General features: G+C 37.8%; 3 protein-coding genes across 3 annotated transcripts, besides 7 other annotated features; 1 reads left to right on the plus strand and 2 right to left on the minus strand.

Moving 5' to 3' along the window:
* Positions 1 to 870: 870 nt before the first annotated feature.
* Positions 871 to 1,013: a microsatellite.
* A 307-nt stretch (positions 1,014 to 1,320) lies between these two features.
* Positions 1,321 to 1,341: a microsatellite.
* Positions 1,342 to 2,756: 1,415 nt separating this feature from the next.
* Positions 2,757 to 2,788: a microsatellite.
* Positions 2,789 to 6,090: 3,302 nt separating this feature from the next.
* PVX_096070 (early transcribed membrane protein (ETRAMP)) lies at positions 6,091 to 7,764 on the plus strand (the record flags this gene model as incomplete). The annotated part of the gene is made up of 2 exons (XM_001612721.1): positions 6,091 to 6,567; positions 6,867 to 7,764. Exon 2 carries the CDS (start codon positions 7,138 to 7,140, stop codon positions 7,762 to 7,764), a length of 627 nt encoding a protein of 208 aa, XP_001612771.1. The 5' UTR covers positions 6,091 to 6,567; positions 6,867 to 7,137.
* Positions 7,522 to 7,615: a microsatellite.
* Positions 7,765 to 8,284: 520 nt separating the features above from the next.
* Positions 8,285 to 8,305: a microsatellite.
* A 2,283-nt stretch (positions 8,306 to 10,588) lies between these two features.
* PVX_096065 (hypothetical protein, conserved) lies at positions 10,589 to 11,859 on the minus strand (the record flags this gene model as incomplete). The annotated part of the gene is made up of 2 exons (XM_001612720.1): positions 10,589 to 11,450; positions 11,834 to 11,859. The coding sequence occupies 2 exons, from the start codon at positions 11,857 to 11,859 to the stop codon at positions 10,589 to 10,591; spliced, it is 888 nt and encodes a 295-aa protein (XP_001612770.1).
* Positions 11,860 to 12,843: 984 nt separating this feature from the next.
* Positions 12,844 to 12,873: a microsatellite.
* A 309-nt stretch (positions 12,874 to 13,182) lies between these two features.
* Positions 13,183 to 13,212: a microsatellite.
* Positions 13,213 to 15,236: 2,024 nt separating this feature from the next.
* Positions 15,237 to 15,968, minus strand: PVX_096060 (hypothetical protein; the record flags this gene model as incomplete). Its single annotated transcript, XM_001612719.1, has 1 exon — positions 15,237 to 15,968. One exon carries the CDS (start codon positions 15,966 to 15,968, stop codon positions 15,522 to 15,524), a length of 447 nt encoding a protein of 148 aa, XP_001612769.1. The 3' UTR covers positions 15,237 to 15,521.
* Positions 15,969 to 16,743: the final 775 nt, after the last annotated feature.

A 16,743-nucleotide genomic window follows, 5' to 3' on the forward strand; every position in this document is an offset into this window, starting at 1 on the left:
GCCAAAACTTATATACAAAATATTAATATGAATTCAATATTATTTTTTATGTAATGAAGGAGAAGAGTACATCATGGGGGGGTTGTTTTCTTTTAAGTGGGAGTACTTTCCTTTCGTGTTCAGGGTTCATGGGGCCATATATTTTATGCGCTATTCTTTATACAATTATTTTACCCTACTTATTGTTATGATGTAAAAATTTACATATAAATATATAATTGTTTACTGTTGTTGAGTTTTTGTATCTACGGATTTCTAAATAACACAAATAAAACATGATTTTTTTCAATTAAAAAGGTTAATTTAATTTAATTTGCGGGCTATTATATTCTCTTAAGGCCAGTGAAAACAGAAGGTGTATTTTTGTTAAGGGAAAAAAGGGGAGCGATGAAAATAAATAAAATGCATACTCTTTAAGAGCTCATGTATTAAATTTTAAATAAGAAAACATTTTTACTGGAAGGAAAAAAAACGCTTCCGTATAATCCGAATTTATTAAAAATATTGTGTACCCTACAAACATATAATATGGTGTGGTCCCAATGTCCATCATTCATTCATGCATAAAATATACTTATCATCCCATTAATGGTTTAAGTACCTTTGGAATATTTTTAATCGATTGACTACACTTTTTATATGCTTGCGCAATTTAATTTTTCTTACAAATTGCCTATATTTACCTTTTTAAATATACACATGCGCATAAAAATATATAATAAAACGCAAAATTTCGAACTTCCTTTTTTAAATAACATAATATTTTTGGGGAAAAGCGAGATTTTTTTTGATATGCGCATTTTGCGAATATATTTTATTTTAACACGGCTTTAAAGAACTCTTTCGTTCGCAAAAAGGAATGGTATATAAATACTGGATGGGTGTATTCGCGCCCTTTATTTTTTTCACTTATTAATTGGAAAAAATTTACACTTGTCAGAGTTCAAATTTTTCCATTTGCGTGTCAAGAAAAATATACGGAATTGAATTTTTACAGAACAGAAACGGGGGGACACCAATAAACAAAAACATTTCTCCCTCTCATTTTCTAGTAAAATGTTCACGTAGAATTGCACGCTTTTTTATATTAGCAGCAGTAGTAACTATGCGGGCTGAACGCATACTTTAATCGCTAATTGGGGGTGTAGGCAAATACATTACTGTGCTCTTTCGTCATCAAATTTCGCAAAGAAATGATCACCCAAAAAGGAAGTATTAAGAATATGCAAGGAGTTTAATATGTGAGCGTGATGAGCGGTTAGTATGGCCCCTTAACCACGCGCATAATAAAACAAAACGTAGTTATATCACCCCATCGAGGATGAACAAAATGATTCATTTTTCCATGCGATTGATCGCATTATCGCAAACATTTTTTTAAACTGCAAAATGTGTACTTCCCAGGACTGCTGCATTGTGTACATTATTTTATTGCACGTTCCTAGCAACTGCGAACATGTGTTTAAGCATTTTTACGAATTTAGTCTGCCCATGGAAAGGAAAGAACTTTTGCACTGTTACCAATGGGTAGGCTGTACCCCTGTGCGCACATGAGTATAAATTTTTCTTAAATTTCAGGTTTTTCACACTTTTAACGCGTTGGGGACAGAGCGGCACTGTTTTATTTAAAGCGCTTTATGAACTTAGGGGTGTTCCTTTTTTTTCGCCTTCCTATGGTGAACAGAGGACTCCATGCTCTTATTACCATTTTGACACATCTCTCAGCTGCAAAATGTGAACGGTAAAAATTATGTTCTATTGCGCAAAAAAACGCCAACATAGCACATGCGTGGGAGGAAGAGTGTGGTGCTAGCTGACACACGCTGCTTCGCCAAATGACATTCAAAGGGGGATACATCACATGGAGACAAGGATGACGGTGTTATAACTCTCCTCTTTTATGCCTTAAGCGGGGAATGCACATTTTTACACCAATTTTTACCAGCTATATAATATGTACAAGTTGAGAAACGATTTCTGCATGAGTGAATAGCACAGCTAGCATGTTTTCAATAATTTGCCAAAATAAAATAACTACGCCCTCTTTAACCACCCCTGAGGATTTGCCCATGCGCTTCTTCATTTTATGAGTGTACACAGTTATATGTACAATATGAGAGAGAGGCCAAATATGATGTTACCTTTTTTTCTACGTAGAACGCGCGCTACGCTGTAGACACGTTTCTATGAAGCAGAAAGGACGAACTGCTCAGTTATGCGGTTAGCACATTGTGTGCATGTTTTGCTCGTTGGAGATGCGGAAAAAAGGTCAGCATTTTTATGAAGACAACGAGGGTGTTATATACATACCTTGTTTTAAGAGAGATTGGCTAAGCGGATTGGCGCATAGAAGGAGTCACATAACAGAACATCTAAGTAGCAGCAACAACTTAACAGCATTGCGCTGTGCAAAGGAAAGGAAATAACAATCACGTTTTTACGTTACATTGTGATTCACCATTTATATTTATGCATAACCCCCCGCTTTCACTCCTCATACTGTAAAAAATATTTCAAAGAGGGGCTTCAAAGATGGCAGCATTCGCCAAGTGACAAGCAATAATGAGCAATCACTTTCCCCCCTAAACCTGCGCACTTGAAAAAAAGGCGCCATTTAAGTTTTATATTTCTCTACGTGTGATCTAATGCGATGGCGTTCTAAGTAAAAATGTGCTTCTAACCCCTTCGTACATGGGAAAAAAAGAATTGCGCAAAATGATGCCAAAAAATGATAGTAATTCCTTCATTAAAAAGGAAAGTCGTGCACCAGAGGAGTCTTAATTTAAGAACATAAAAGAGTTAAAATTAAGCGGCTCTCTAACACCCTGTGCGCAATGCCTAGGGTTAAGGATTATTAGAAATAAACCCATTTTTCGAGCAGGTAATATTAAACTTAAACGCTGATGCACTAGGGGAGGAGAAGAGTGCAATTTTTTGGTCTTCCAATAATTATCGACATGTTAAGGGTGCAACTCGTACAATGTACCCCTCCCCTTTGAATACCCCCCAAATGGTTACGTCCAGTGTGCTGATTCTTATGTGCCGACTAGCGAGCGTTAAGGCAGCATGTATATATTCTGCCAAAGGGCATGTATTACTACCACATGTGTGTTTTCTTTTTCGTAACGATGCTACTTCCTACATTGTGGTGAAAGCATGGGAGTGGTGCAAAGTGAACATAAAAAAGGTTTCCCCTTGGTATTACTCATCGCGATATTTTCTACATAAAAAAGGGTAGCCCTTCTACAACAAGTGAGGAGCTACCATCCACAAACCCTCCCAGGTTGCTTCCACCGGAGCGATCGATCCCGTTCGTTGCTGCGTTTAAATAAATGGTGCTTTCACAGATTTGCAAAAAGGGAGAAGTCCTACTTTTATAAAGTCGACATTTTACGGAGGGAGGGAACCCTACGTAAAAACTCTTTACATCACATTTATCACACTATAACAAATTTAAGGAGGAGACCGCACAAAAAGCACTTACTTATCTTGTGTGCAGAATAATGGTGCATCTCCTAGCGTGTCTTAAGAGGTGCCATTCTACTCTTATTTTTTCTCTCACTTGTAAAAATGCATAAAGGGGACGAATGTAGAAGAACCTCTCGGCGGCGCTTAAATGCATAAGAATCGTTTTCGTAGATCAACTATTACCATTTTGTGGGGGGCGAAAGACGGGCTATATATAATTATTACTTATGAACTAGATGCAAAAAGGCACAACAACGTCCTTTAGGAGGAAATTAAAATGGATACGTTTCCCCTTTATGAAACAGATATAGCAGCAACGTTAACTGCAAATGATGGCCCGGATAGAACACTTATTGCAACAAATAAAAAATGGAAAAATCGAAAATAAGCAGATTAAGAAGTAAAAAGGTGAAGCGGTGAATTGTAAAGTTCCCACCCATGGTAATGCATACAATATACATAATATGTGTGCTGCCCAGGTAGTGGTCCTTTTTTAAATCGTTTCGAAAGAGATACACGGATTGTCTCATTTCTCATCGCGCGCAGGGGAAAAAAGGCATATGCGCCATACTATGTAGAATTTAAGAAAACGAAAAAGCAATCCTCTACTAGAGGATAATTTACATGCTTCTTAATGCACATAACGTGAAGCGTAGCCGAACAGAGTGAAACGAAAGCATTCACAAAAACAAAAGCAAAAACAAAAGTGAAGCTAGCCATATAATACAGCTCACTTGCGCATATCTCTACCACCAAGCCCTGGCGACGTCTACGCCTAGCTCCTTTTTCTTTTTACCGCTAACCGGTTTGATTTACTCAACCAGGGTTTTAGAGATCCCCACATAAGTTTATTCCATCAATATGACACTATATCTGTCATGCGTTTATTACATGGTGAGAGAAAAAGCACAGTGTGTACAATGTGGAAGAACACATAGGTGTAAAGTCATAGCCGGTTTTTCTTTACCACATTTGTGGGGGGGGATAACTATAATGAAATCTCTTCCCCCATGAATGATATAACGAGGTAAAGATATTTACGCTTGGGGCAAGTACCTCACACACTGACGAAGGGAAACAGCGCATACGGTACGACATAAACGTGCGACATATGCAGCTGCTCATTGGTGTTACCTCCCTGTGTGAAATAAACTGTACAATTTGTGAACACGAGTGGCAGTAATTCACTGTGAGAAGTTCATTGTGGGAAATTCACTGAGAAGTTCACTGTGGCATGAAGGTCACACACGGGCTGCGTGAACGTGCGCTGCGTTTCTCTCCATTCCACGTTACGCACCGAATGGGAAGAAGAGGATTTCCCGCCCTATTTATGTCTACCAACTGGGCCAAGAAAAAGGGATGTTCACCATGAAGGGAGATTTGCATAAATACACATTTGGTGAAATACGCAATTGATTTGCATCTTAACAGCTTATGAATTTTATTTACTCGGAAAGGTTTTCACTTTTTATTGGCAATGTTGACCCCTTTGTTTTCTTAGTTCCGGCACGTTGCAAATAAGGGAACGTTTACTTTTAACACAACAGAATGAACATCTGCAGAGGGGGGGGAAGATCCCTTCTACAACGCCAGAAGGGTAAGTAAACGATGCAACTCAGTTAAGGGCAGCAAATTGAGCACATGCTTAGAATTATACATTTTAAATGTAGCAGTGCTGACGTATATACATTTTTATACGCACGTATCTATGGTAAATACAATTCCCTCGAATGTATTAAACGGGGGAGTAGAAAAATCGCGCTGATGCAAGTGCATATAATATGTTTCCGCTAATTTATGCAACGCCTCGGCTAAGCAGCACACTTTTTTTTTCTTTTTTACGTATTCACATGCGTAATAAAATAATATGACACCGCTCTCGCTTTTTTAGCATGTAACGAGAAACGGGCACAGCCACGGTGTGCTATATGTACATCGCACAAAATGGCACAAGGGGGAAGAAGCGGCATGTATTTATTTGCCTTAAAGTTGGCTCGTTAAGCTAGCCAGCTAGGATGGCCCGTTATGTTGTCGCGTCAAATGGGCAGTTAAATTGGGGCCTCAAATTTCGCTTAACTTACTCATAGCATTGCCCTTACCCCTAACATTGCGCTTAACTTACGACTCGTTCGATTCGCAACTTTTAGCAAATTTTTGTACATACAAAATTAGAAAGCATTTTGTAAATTAATTAAGGGGTAAAGAAAATTTTACCTTAAAGGGAGTTAACCAACTCGCGATAACCCCCTCTCCCCGTTTTTTTTTTTTTTTATAGCATGAGAAAAAAATCGAGAAACCAAAAAATAGTTATTTTAAAAATAAAGGGGTACTCCGTGTACTGCTATATGTACTATTTAAAAATATCTACAGCAAAGTAACACACAAAAAAAAAAAAATATATATGATAAAAAAAAAAAAAAAAACACATGCGAGAGGGGGAAGTGTCGCTAGAAGTATAATAAGCAATTTATATGATTTGACATAGCAGTAATAAATAAATATTACCTACTACCACCCTATGCATGCACACTTAAGCAAGGATTTACGGATTTAATATTGCTAAAAAATGGTGATTTTTTTTTTTAAAATAGCAAAAAAACTTGGCAAACCTTTTCTTTAGGTGCGTACAATTGCTGAGCCGCCACAGTAGTAGTATAGTTTAATAATTTAATGTGCTGCTTGGCATATCCCACGCAAGTAAATAAACCAACGAAAGGATGAATAAGCGAATGGATGAATAAACTAATGGATGAATAAACTAATGAATGAAAAAACGAATTAATAATTCAGTACATTACCTAATCCTCATCTTCACCTTTCTCTGATCATATAGCAAAGTTTTAATTAAAAAAAAACCTAGCAAAGCGAAAAAAAACTAAAAAAAAAAAAAAAAACGAACTAATAAATTAAACAAATCGTTAAAAATTACATATTTATTTATGTACCATTTTTATTATCACTATAAAAAAGTGCAGAAGGAAAGAAAAAAAAAAACTAAAATCATCACAAAAAAAAGGATTTGCTTTCTTCAAGGGGGGTTTATACCCGTTCAACTAAAAAAAATTATTTTTTAAAACCTTCGCTTTAGTTTTTTTAGAGGTATATATGTATATATATATGATAATATATAGTAATATTTATTATATTATTACATTATATTATATTTTTTGCATAATGGGTACATATCACCGTGCGTACAGTACATTTTTATTTATTCACTATTAACGCTTTGTTTTTTTTTCTAGAGCTATTGCTTAGAATTTTTTTTTATTAATTTTTATTTAAGGAAAAACGTTTTATTAAACAAACATGTTCATTCTTCTCATTTAAAATTTTAACAATTTTTTTTTTTTAACATTTCTCCTTTACCATTATTTTACCCGCCCTCTTCACCACAGGCTTTTTTACTTTAACACAATTGTTACCTGATAAGTTATAATGCTATTACTATCTTATTAAATAAATGCTAAGAAAAAAAAAAACACAATAAGAAACACAAAGAAAAAAAAAAAAAAAACTTGTATTGAAAGAACAAAGTTATATATAAACTAAACCAAACGCAATCCCCCTAAGCGCTTTTTTTTAATAGCCCGCATAATAAGGCCAAACATAATATAAAAACTAAATCTTTTATTTATTACCTCGCTTTTATTAACGCATTTTTTAAAAATGAAATTCACCAGAGTATGTTCAGTTTTCGCTTTCCTCCTTGCTGTTAACTTGTTAGCCCCAGAATGCCACTGTGATCATGTAAATAACAAGCCCCACGTACACAACAATCACAGCCATGGTAGTGGCAATTGCGGTGGCCACCATGGCAACTCATCTGCTAATTCAGGCAATTCAGGCTGCCCCCATGCCGCATCAGGAAACTCTTCAAATTCTGTAAACGCCCCGGGTGCTGGCGCTTCTCCATCATCAGCTAAATTATCAGGCCCAGGAACTCCCCCCCCAGCTCCAACCCCTTCTCCAGCAACCCCCTCATCTAAAGATGACGCGGGAAAGGCAATTGACCAAATTGACCAACAAATTGAGAAGAAAAAGAAAAACAAAAAAATATGCCTAATATCAGCAGCAGCCACAGCTTTGACTCTCTTACTAGGAGGAGCATTAGGCTTTGGAATTTACAAAAATAGAAAGGCACCACAGGTAAACGTAGAGAATGCAAATGGAGCCCCCGCCACCGAAAGTTCCGAGACTGTCGTACAGGGAAATTCCGAAACCCCTGCCCCAACCGATGCTCCCGCCGCCCCAGAGACGACCCCCGAAACCCCAGAAACCCCACAAGAATCTTAATTAAATAATAAAGGCACCTTGTATATACATATAAAGTGCAAGTGCGTATGCACATGTGTACACATTTATTCACCCGTGTGTGAATAAATACAAATACGCATTTATGCATCATGTGTGCCGGCACCCGTACCGTATGTTCCGCACACACAGGTGCGCAACTTGCACATGTATGGACCCATTTCATATATTGTTGTTGCGCTGAGGTATTTATTTTAGAAGCACAGACAACCTTGAGAAGATTTTTTTTTTTTTTTTTACAGTTTTAAAAAAAGTTTTCCTAGAATGAATGACTTTTAAGTTTTACGGGGAAAAATTTTTTTTTTTTTTTTTTTTTTTCCTAAGATTTTTTCATTTTAATATTTCATTTTAGTGTTTACTTTTAATTATATATTTATTCTTTTAAAATTAAAAAAAAAAAAAAAGAACATCCTTCACATATCTATATATATAGTTGTATACACTTATATATAAATGCATTACAAAAATTTTATGTTTAATATTTACATGTTGCATAGTAAAATTGTAATTATTTTGTGAGAGTAAGGTGATAGAAAATTTTTGTACAGTGAATTTTCTTTTTTTTTTTTTTTTTTTTTAAAAGAACTTTTTATTGATTTCTTCGTAAAGGCGCGCACATTTTTGCGTCCTTTCGACAAATCATAAAGACCTGTACTGTTTCATTCAACTACACGGATTAAAAGTATTCGTCTGTGCATTTTTGCGAAGCGAGGAGCGTTGCTGCTGTGTGATTCGCGGTGGGCATGCATTTCGCGTTGTGTAAAAGTGTTCAAGTTTTAACTTCTCTGAGAAGAAGATGGGGGAAAGTGTTTACGTTTATACCCTTTCGCTGCATTTCTGTTCGTTAGAAGTCTGCGCCGACGTTAACTGTGCGTGGCGAAGGGGAAAAGGCTGTAAAAGTAACCCCGTCAATTTGCAATTACTTGTGGAGTAGGTTCTCCTTTTATGTCTGCCATTTGGGAAAATATAGCGTGCTGTTGGCGAAAAACGCACCAGGTGGAGACTTCTCCAGGGGTCATTTCTTTGATAGCACCGTCGTAACTACTGCTGGGTTAAACGGAGCAACAACAGATATGTTTTCCTGTCAAAGTGCGAAATGTATTTTTGAGAAGGGGGAAATATCATGTCTCCTCTATTTCTTTTTTTTTAAAAACTGCGCAAGTACCTTTCTGTTTTTTGCGTTTCCCCGTTTGGCATAAATATTTGCCCAAAAAAAGAGCGCATTATTTGTGCTTGCAAATATGGGTCCTTATTTTTTTAAATGTATATTGTCACACCAGAACGGGGCGAAGAACTGTCTGCTCAGCAGGTGCCTTTTCTCATTTGCACATACGTGTGTACATACACGTTTGGAGTAGTGCAAATATTGTAATTATGTTAATTGTTGTAATTATTGCAATTATGGTAATATTGTAATTTTGTTTGTTTCTTTTTTTTTTCCCCCTTTTGCACTATCTCCAAAGGGCGTTCATGAGACAAAAGTGTACAACAAATTCTCACACGAGCAGGGGACAAACAAGCTATTCTGAGTGAAAAAAAAGTAAATTAACTGAGCTGTTTTTCATTTGCGAAATGTTTTTTTTCACCGCGTTCTCTTTGGCAATCATTTTGCTTTTACCCCATGGCAAAATTGGTGTGTGCGCTAGTTGATCAATTTTTCTGCTAATTTTTACAATTGTTCCAGCTTCATCATTTGGCAAATAAAAAAGGGGGATTTTTCAGGTGGGCCCCAAAATTGTAGTCAAGAGGGGAGTTATTTTTCTTCATTTCATTTTTGTTAATCTTTTAAAAACGTGTGCGTAAAATGTGAGTTGCAAGCGGAGGAGTTGCAGATAATGCGTGCTTACTTGCGGTTGGAATTTTCAATTGCTTGGTGGACGCTTTGATTTAGCAATGTCAATTTTGTGTACTTTGCCATCTACCGCGCTTTGGAGGTATCACTCGCTTTCCATCTGCCACGTGTCACCTTAACTGGGTGAATTCCTTCCAGCGTTATGTTGCACCAAATTGGACTCTTCTAAAATTGCGCGTAAAAGTGACCTCCTCTTTTCGCGCTTCCGCATACAGCAACATTTTTTAAACGAAAAAAGGGCAAATGCTTTTCCAGTTTCTTTAGAAATTCATCCATAACTTTACAGTCATGTAATTGTGTACGATGGGAGGCAAAAATTACGTGACTGTGTGGATGCACATTATTTCTGAGTGAAGGCAGGACAGAGCATTCAAGTGTGCCCCGCGCGGACTGCGCACGGGAGTTAAACGTTAATTGGGCGCATATGAGGGGTGAGCTATCACGCAGGAAGGGGAAAATGATCCCAAATGGGTAAAAATATGCGCAAATGAGGAAAAAGACGGACAAATGAGGAAAAAGACGGACAAATGAGGAAAAAGACGGACAAATGAGGAAAAAGACGACACGTGAGCAAAAAGGCAGAGAACTCAGCAAAAAACGATGCTGTATAAAAATCACAAACGAAGCCAATTCTGGTCAGCAGGCGAACTCGGAGTGAATGCCTCGCCACAGCAGGGAGGCACCCCTATGGGCCACCCCGTTTTGATAAAATTTGAATTATCCATTAGAGAGCGATTTCTCACAAAAGTGAATTTCGAATTAGGAAGATGTCAAACATAGGGCAGCGGTAGAAATGAATTGCGGATATTTGGGGGCTACTCATTTGGTGAGGAAGGAGCTAACCTAACCCTGTTTGGACAGCATGGTCTTCTCCCTACCGCTGGGTATCATTTAATTAGACCGTTCTCTGTGGGGTTCCCCCTTTTGCGGAGCTATAATGATTATGCACACTCCTCATGGACAGTACCTTATCAACTGATTGCGCAAAATAGGCATCCACATTTTTTTCTTTTCCGATGTGAAGTTCTGCCACCTTATTATTTTATCCGCCATGTATTTCTTAAATTCGTCAATAGAACAGGATTCTTTTTTCAGAAAATTGGCAAAGTGGTCTAAATCGTTTGCATGCATTTTCTTCAAATTGCTCATCAGGATGTGACTACACTCCCACCAGTATTTGGATCTATATTCTTCTCTTAAATGTTTTTCTTTTGCAATTGACAGAGTATAAAGCCACAACTCATCAACCATAATTTGAAATTTTCTTCTCAGATAATCGTGTAATTCGAAGTACAATTGGATCATCTGTTCTTGGGTCATATCTGGTCCTGACGCATCAATGGTGTCCCATATTTCTTTTTTCAGATCTTTTGTCAGATCTTTTTTCAGATCTTTTTTCAAGGGGGTGGAATTAGCTGGAATGACATTTGGTTCCTTTTTTTCTGTTTTTTGTTTGACTTTTGTCTGGGCCTTGTCTTCTTCTTCTTCTTCTTCTTCGTCGCTATCCTTTGAGAAGCACCTTTTTATTCTTGGGATGAACGCGCTTAAATTTCGTCTACATGCATGGCTTGCTTGCAATTTTTCAGTTTGGTTGCCTCTCTCAGTTTGGTTGCCTCTCTCAGTTTGGTTGCCTCTCTCAGTTTGGTTGCCTCTCTCAGTTTGGTTGCCTCTCTCAGTTTGGTTGCCTCTCTCAGTTTGGTTGCTTCTCTCAGTTTGGGCGTTCTGTGGGGGGAGGGGGGCGCGGTTGGTAAAGTGGTGGTCAAGTTGAACAGAGTGGTGAAAAAGGCGAAAATTTTGTTGCAAGCATGGCTTGCACCTTCGCACAGAGTGGCAAGCGTAGATAGAATGAAAACTCAGCGTGCACTAATTGGAAGGAACGAACAAATGTACACATAGGCATCTGCGAGTGCGTACTTACCAGAAGGAGAAGCAACAGAAGGACTGAAAGAAAGATCTTCAAACGGTTAGTAGAGGCAACATGTTGGAATTTTCTTGCCCCCTTTTTTTCCCTATATTGGGGCGAACATGTGTGTAACGTCCTGGTAGCATTCATCTTACTTCGCTTTCTTCTAAGGAGCTAGCCGCGCGGTAGCAATATGGTGTACAGTGAGCAGCATATATATAGGGACTATTGCTCTTTCTTTTGAAGCGTCCCAGAGGCGCTTAACTGAGTCGGTGGACATGCGCGCAGATTATCACTTTAACGTTAGACCTGTGTAGAACATGTTGTGGTGTGGCCACCTGGCTATAAATCAATACTTTTGCCTTTACTAAAGCATAAAAACGGAGGGAGGTATCGGATGATAAAAATTAAAAACAGCGGTGACGGGTAGTAAAAAAGAAAAAAAAAATAGAGGCACTTCTCATCATAGGAAAGCACCACGTAGTTTTAGAAAAGTTCAAATTACGGTCACTTTGGTGTAACGAAAAAGCGATAAAAAGAGAAATATAAATACAAATTAGCTAAAGGAGAATGAAGAAATTATACACATTTTTTTTTTTTTAATTATATACAGCATGACGAATGAGCTAATCTTTTCAGGCAGGTGTAGCCAAAAGGGGTAACGCAAAATGGAGATGGTTTTAAACCTAAATTGGGGGATCTCCAAAAAGTAGGTATACCCCTAATATTGAGGGTATTATTTAAGTGAAAAAAATAAAAATGGGTCTCCCCCCTGACCCAGTTTGTTCGCTTCAAAATGAGGAATTCAAATTTATCATACACACGTGAGTCGGATCATTCTATAGTGTTTAAATCCGACAAACGTGTGAATTGTAAAAAGTTAGAAAAAAAAAAAAAAAAAAATTTCCTCATGACCCGTTTTCTAATTCTAGCTTTTACATTTTAATCTCTTTGTACACGAAATTGCGAGTTCGCTTTTGCGCGACTCAACTGCGCGATGTGCAATTGGAGAGTTCTAATTAGATATAAATCCCGTTCTATAAAAATTGCGCCAAAAGGGGAGTTATTTTATTTTTTTCCTAACCCTGCCACTTCTTACTATCAGAAAAGGTGATGGCGCAACGTGAGGAATAAATCTGCGCTTGGGTTAGGTGTCGATTGGGGAGGCGGCTACATCTGCGCCTGTGACTTTCGCTGTAACATTGGCTGTGAGTTTGCGTGCTTGTTGTGATTTAGGTGGTGCGCCACCAGCGCAAACTTCTCTCTCTTGCTTCTAATGCATCGAAAATGTTTTTAAAATGGGATAAAGAATAATGCTAGTTTTTTTTGGAAGGGGGAATTATAACACATCTGGTGAAATATCACCAATTTGGCGATAATATTTGACCCAATTAAGGTAAGCTTCATTTTTTCACATTTTCCCACTTTCTCCTTTTAGCAGTGCTGTTAATTTGGGTGAAGCAGCCCCTCGCCGTGATTTCTCTGTGAACACACATGTGTACACGAGTGAGCGGCAAAAAAAAACAAAAAAAAGTACCATTCAAATCAGATTTGTTTCGCCTGAGCGAATAAGCGAAAAGAAAAGGATTACGAAATGATTTCTCAGCAAATACGGAATAAACACCCGAGTGGGAAAAAAAATAAATTCAGCTGTAAGAAAAGTTAACCAAAAGTATTCACGAAACGGTTAAAAAAAAAAAAAAAAAAAAAGGGGCCAAAATGTGCATATAAATGCACCTAAATTTTCAGTACACTTTTGCGAATAAAGCTTTTTGTAACGGGAGGGATTGCCCAGTTGTTATACCTCTAGCAGAGCAGTGGGGCATAATCTATAATCACATTTCCAGTTTAGTAAGAAAAGGGGGACAAAATGAAGAGAAAGGTTTAACAAATGAGGGGCTCCCTCTTGTAAATGAAAATGTTTTCCTATGACTAACATACTGGAACGGGTCTGTTAATATGCGCAACGATTTTTAACTCTGCATTGGTTCACTCATCCGCACGTGTTATCCTTTTACATGCCCAATTTGTTTCGTCCTTTTTTTTGGCACTCTGAGTGGAGCGCATCTTTCCCCCGGCTGGTAAACACAGATGGGATTTGTTAACCAGCTGAGAGAATTTGCGAATTTGTTTTTGTTTTAGTGCCTTTATGTTTCCATGCTTTTCCTCATGTTTCTCCTCATCATCGTCATCCCCCTGTGGGGAGGAGTGAAAAGTTTCCAACGTGTGATCTCCTCCAAGGGGCACGCGAATAAGAGAAAAAAAACGTATACATATTTATACGCATAATAACTGCACCGAAGGGTTAATACATAATAAGTGGGTGTAGCGTTAATTGGGTGTGAACACCGGGCCCCTTCCATGAGGAGAAACGCTAAATAGAGTCACCATATGTTGGCTGCCACAGTTGCGACATTTTAGCCACATCCTATTATGAAGTGTATAAATAAAAATAACAAACCTTCATATTTTTTTTTTTTGCATTATGATGGTGCTATTCGAGTGATCACTCTTGCTCCTTCGATTTAATCACATATGTGTGATGACCGTGGCAAATAAAAAAGTGTGCCGCTAAGCAGGCGAGGGGGAAAGGAGCATCCTCACAACATATGCCAGCGATGTAGCAGCGGGGCAATCGTAATGATTTCCCTCCTGGGTAATGCCAAAGAAATGGTTCCCAATACGCCTGACACCTACGTCTATACAGATGTGACCATAAAAGGTACCTCGCATCATATTTTGCGAACAAACGCAGATGGGCCTTCGCAGAAAAGAAGCCAATTTATATGTTACACTTATTCATATAAAATGCATTTGCAATTAGAGAAGAAGTTCTAAAAAATGGCGACGCATGTCCTCTTTGTGGAGACGCTCTTACGTCCTAGCTTCCACAACCTCGCGTTTAGCAAAATAAATACACTTGCGTAACTCATGCGTCGTTTTTTTTTTATATCTCCATGGGTTAACGCGGCTTAATTGTCAATAAAAAGGCATGCATACAAACATTGTGATGAATTTACCGAAATGGCCAATTTGCAAACAATTTTTTAAAAAATGAAAAAAAAAAATTTTCCCTTTCGAGGTCCTTTTTGTGAGAGGATTAATATGTCCTGCGTTCCTAATCGGTTGAGCCATTGCTGTTTTGTTTTTTCTTACTTTCTATGTGTGAATAAATGCCTCACGGAGTTTACCCTCTAGTGGAGGAACCATTTCATATTTGGTTGTGCCGCTTCCTTTTTTTTTTTTTGCCTTCCACGTTCTCGGGATTTACAAATGTGTGTACTTACCATTTTTACCCCCCTAATCGTTTCTCATTTGGAATTTTTGTTTAAACGGGCGCTGCTCATAAATGGTCCTCTTCGTTTTCCTGTGTGCTTGATTGTATTGATGCAGAGTAAAAAGCAATGTTCACGTGTCCCATGCCCTCAACAAGAACATTTTCTTCTTGTTTTCTTCCCCTAGTACGAGTTCCTTTATTTCCATTGCCATTGTCATCCTTTTCCCCTTCAACTTCCGTAAGCGTGTTAAAATATGTTTCATGAGGTGTGGGAATAAAGAAGATATCTCCAATTCCATGAGCACAATAAGTAAAGTCAAATGGTTGTACATTCTCTTCGGTGTATGCAGGATTATGAAAAGAATATGCACCTCGTGTTTTTCTAAGTTTTTTTCTTTTTTTTTTATTTTTTTTTATATCACGGCTATTGGAATTTTTCCTTCGGGTGCCTCCCGCGGAGGCTCCTTTCTCAATGTCATTATGTACCCCATTTGCATCTTCGTTAACGTGTTCATCCTCCTCGGGGGTACACCACAAATAGTCACACATTTTATTGTAGCATTGTCCTAATGGGGTGTGCTATCACAGAATAAAAAGTGAAATATTTATGTAATGCTCATTGCGTATTGGGAATGAAATTCGGTTTTATATACGATAAAAAAAAAAAAAAAATGCAACGATGTGTGAGCACATCTCCCAAATGGCATTTATCTTACGTCGTATAGAGCCGCTGCTATGGGGACTACGATTAAGAGTGAAAGGAAAGGCAGGAGGAAAATAAAAATATTTAGGATATAACATAATTCTTCTGAAATTCCTTGAAAGGGATTTTCCGTAGTGCAATTATTTGTTCCATTATGAATAATGGGAACACTGTCCGTGTTAGCAGCTGATAAAGACTGCAGAGATGAGGAGTCATTTCCTGAGAAGGAAGAAGCCACAGTGTCTATGGCATCGCTGATAGCCTCAGAAACGCCGTTAACAAGACCCTCTGCTATTGTGCTTGCAAACGTAGATGATATTTGGTTGGCGCTCCCTTCGGGTGAAGAGGAATCAATAAATGTGCTTAAAGGTGTTGAATTGGAAGAAAAAGTTGTTACATGTGTACCATTCCCATCGAGCATTTCACTTTGCAAGCTCGTTCCATTATTCATTGTGCTGGGTGTGTTAATGTTTTTATAAAAATGAATTGCAATATCTGGCAGGTGAGACTTTCAGGTCTCCAAAAAAAAAAAAAAAAAAAATTTCTTGAAATGTAAAAAAGTGAAGAAGTTACTGTGTCGTGTTGTTTGTAAGTCAATTTTTTGGTACCATTTAAAGAAGAACGTTTAAAAAAAAAAAATGTGTAAATTGTGTAACTCTGTTTAGTGAGATGTTGCTCATTTTGAAACGTTTCGAATACGTTACATGGTGGTGAAAAAAGGAATCATCACAAGGTAACGTGCAGGTGTTTTTTCAAAGTGGAATGTATTCTTCTTCTCCCTCTTCTTCTGCTTCTTTTTTTTTTTTTTTCCTTTCGCCACAGTTGTTCATTTAAAAAATGTGCACAGTGGGAGGCAGTCCCCCTTTTGAAGAAAAACAAATTAAGCAACACTCAATGTGGTCTTAAATTTTAAAAATGGGAATGTGTGCAATCTGAGCGTGAGCGGCGCATGAAGGGCGGAATTAAAAACGTAAGTTGCGGTTCTTTGGAAAGGGGTGTACAAAATGGTCTCCTTTTTTTGCACATAAAAAAAAGGGGTATTTTCACTTTATTAATTTGTGCGTTACTGTTGTATTTCTGCTGGATTGTTCCTTCTGGGCTTCTTACATGTTCGTTTTGGCAGTATGCTTACACGGCATACTTTGCTTTGTTTTTTTTTTCCCCTCCCACATCTTCCAAATGTTCAAAGTAACTGTCCTTATTTGGGCCTTTTTCAATGTTTGCCA

This window comes from Plasmodium vivax, chromosome 3 (assembly GCF_000002415.2).
Source record: "Plasmodium vivax chromosome 3, whole genome shotgun sequence".
Taxonomy (NCBI): domain Eukaryota; phylum Apicomplexa; class Aconoidasida; order Haemosporida; family Plasmodiidae; genus Plasmodium; species Plasmodium vivax.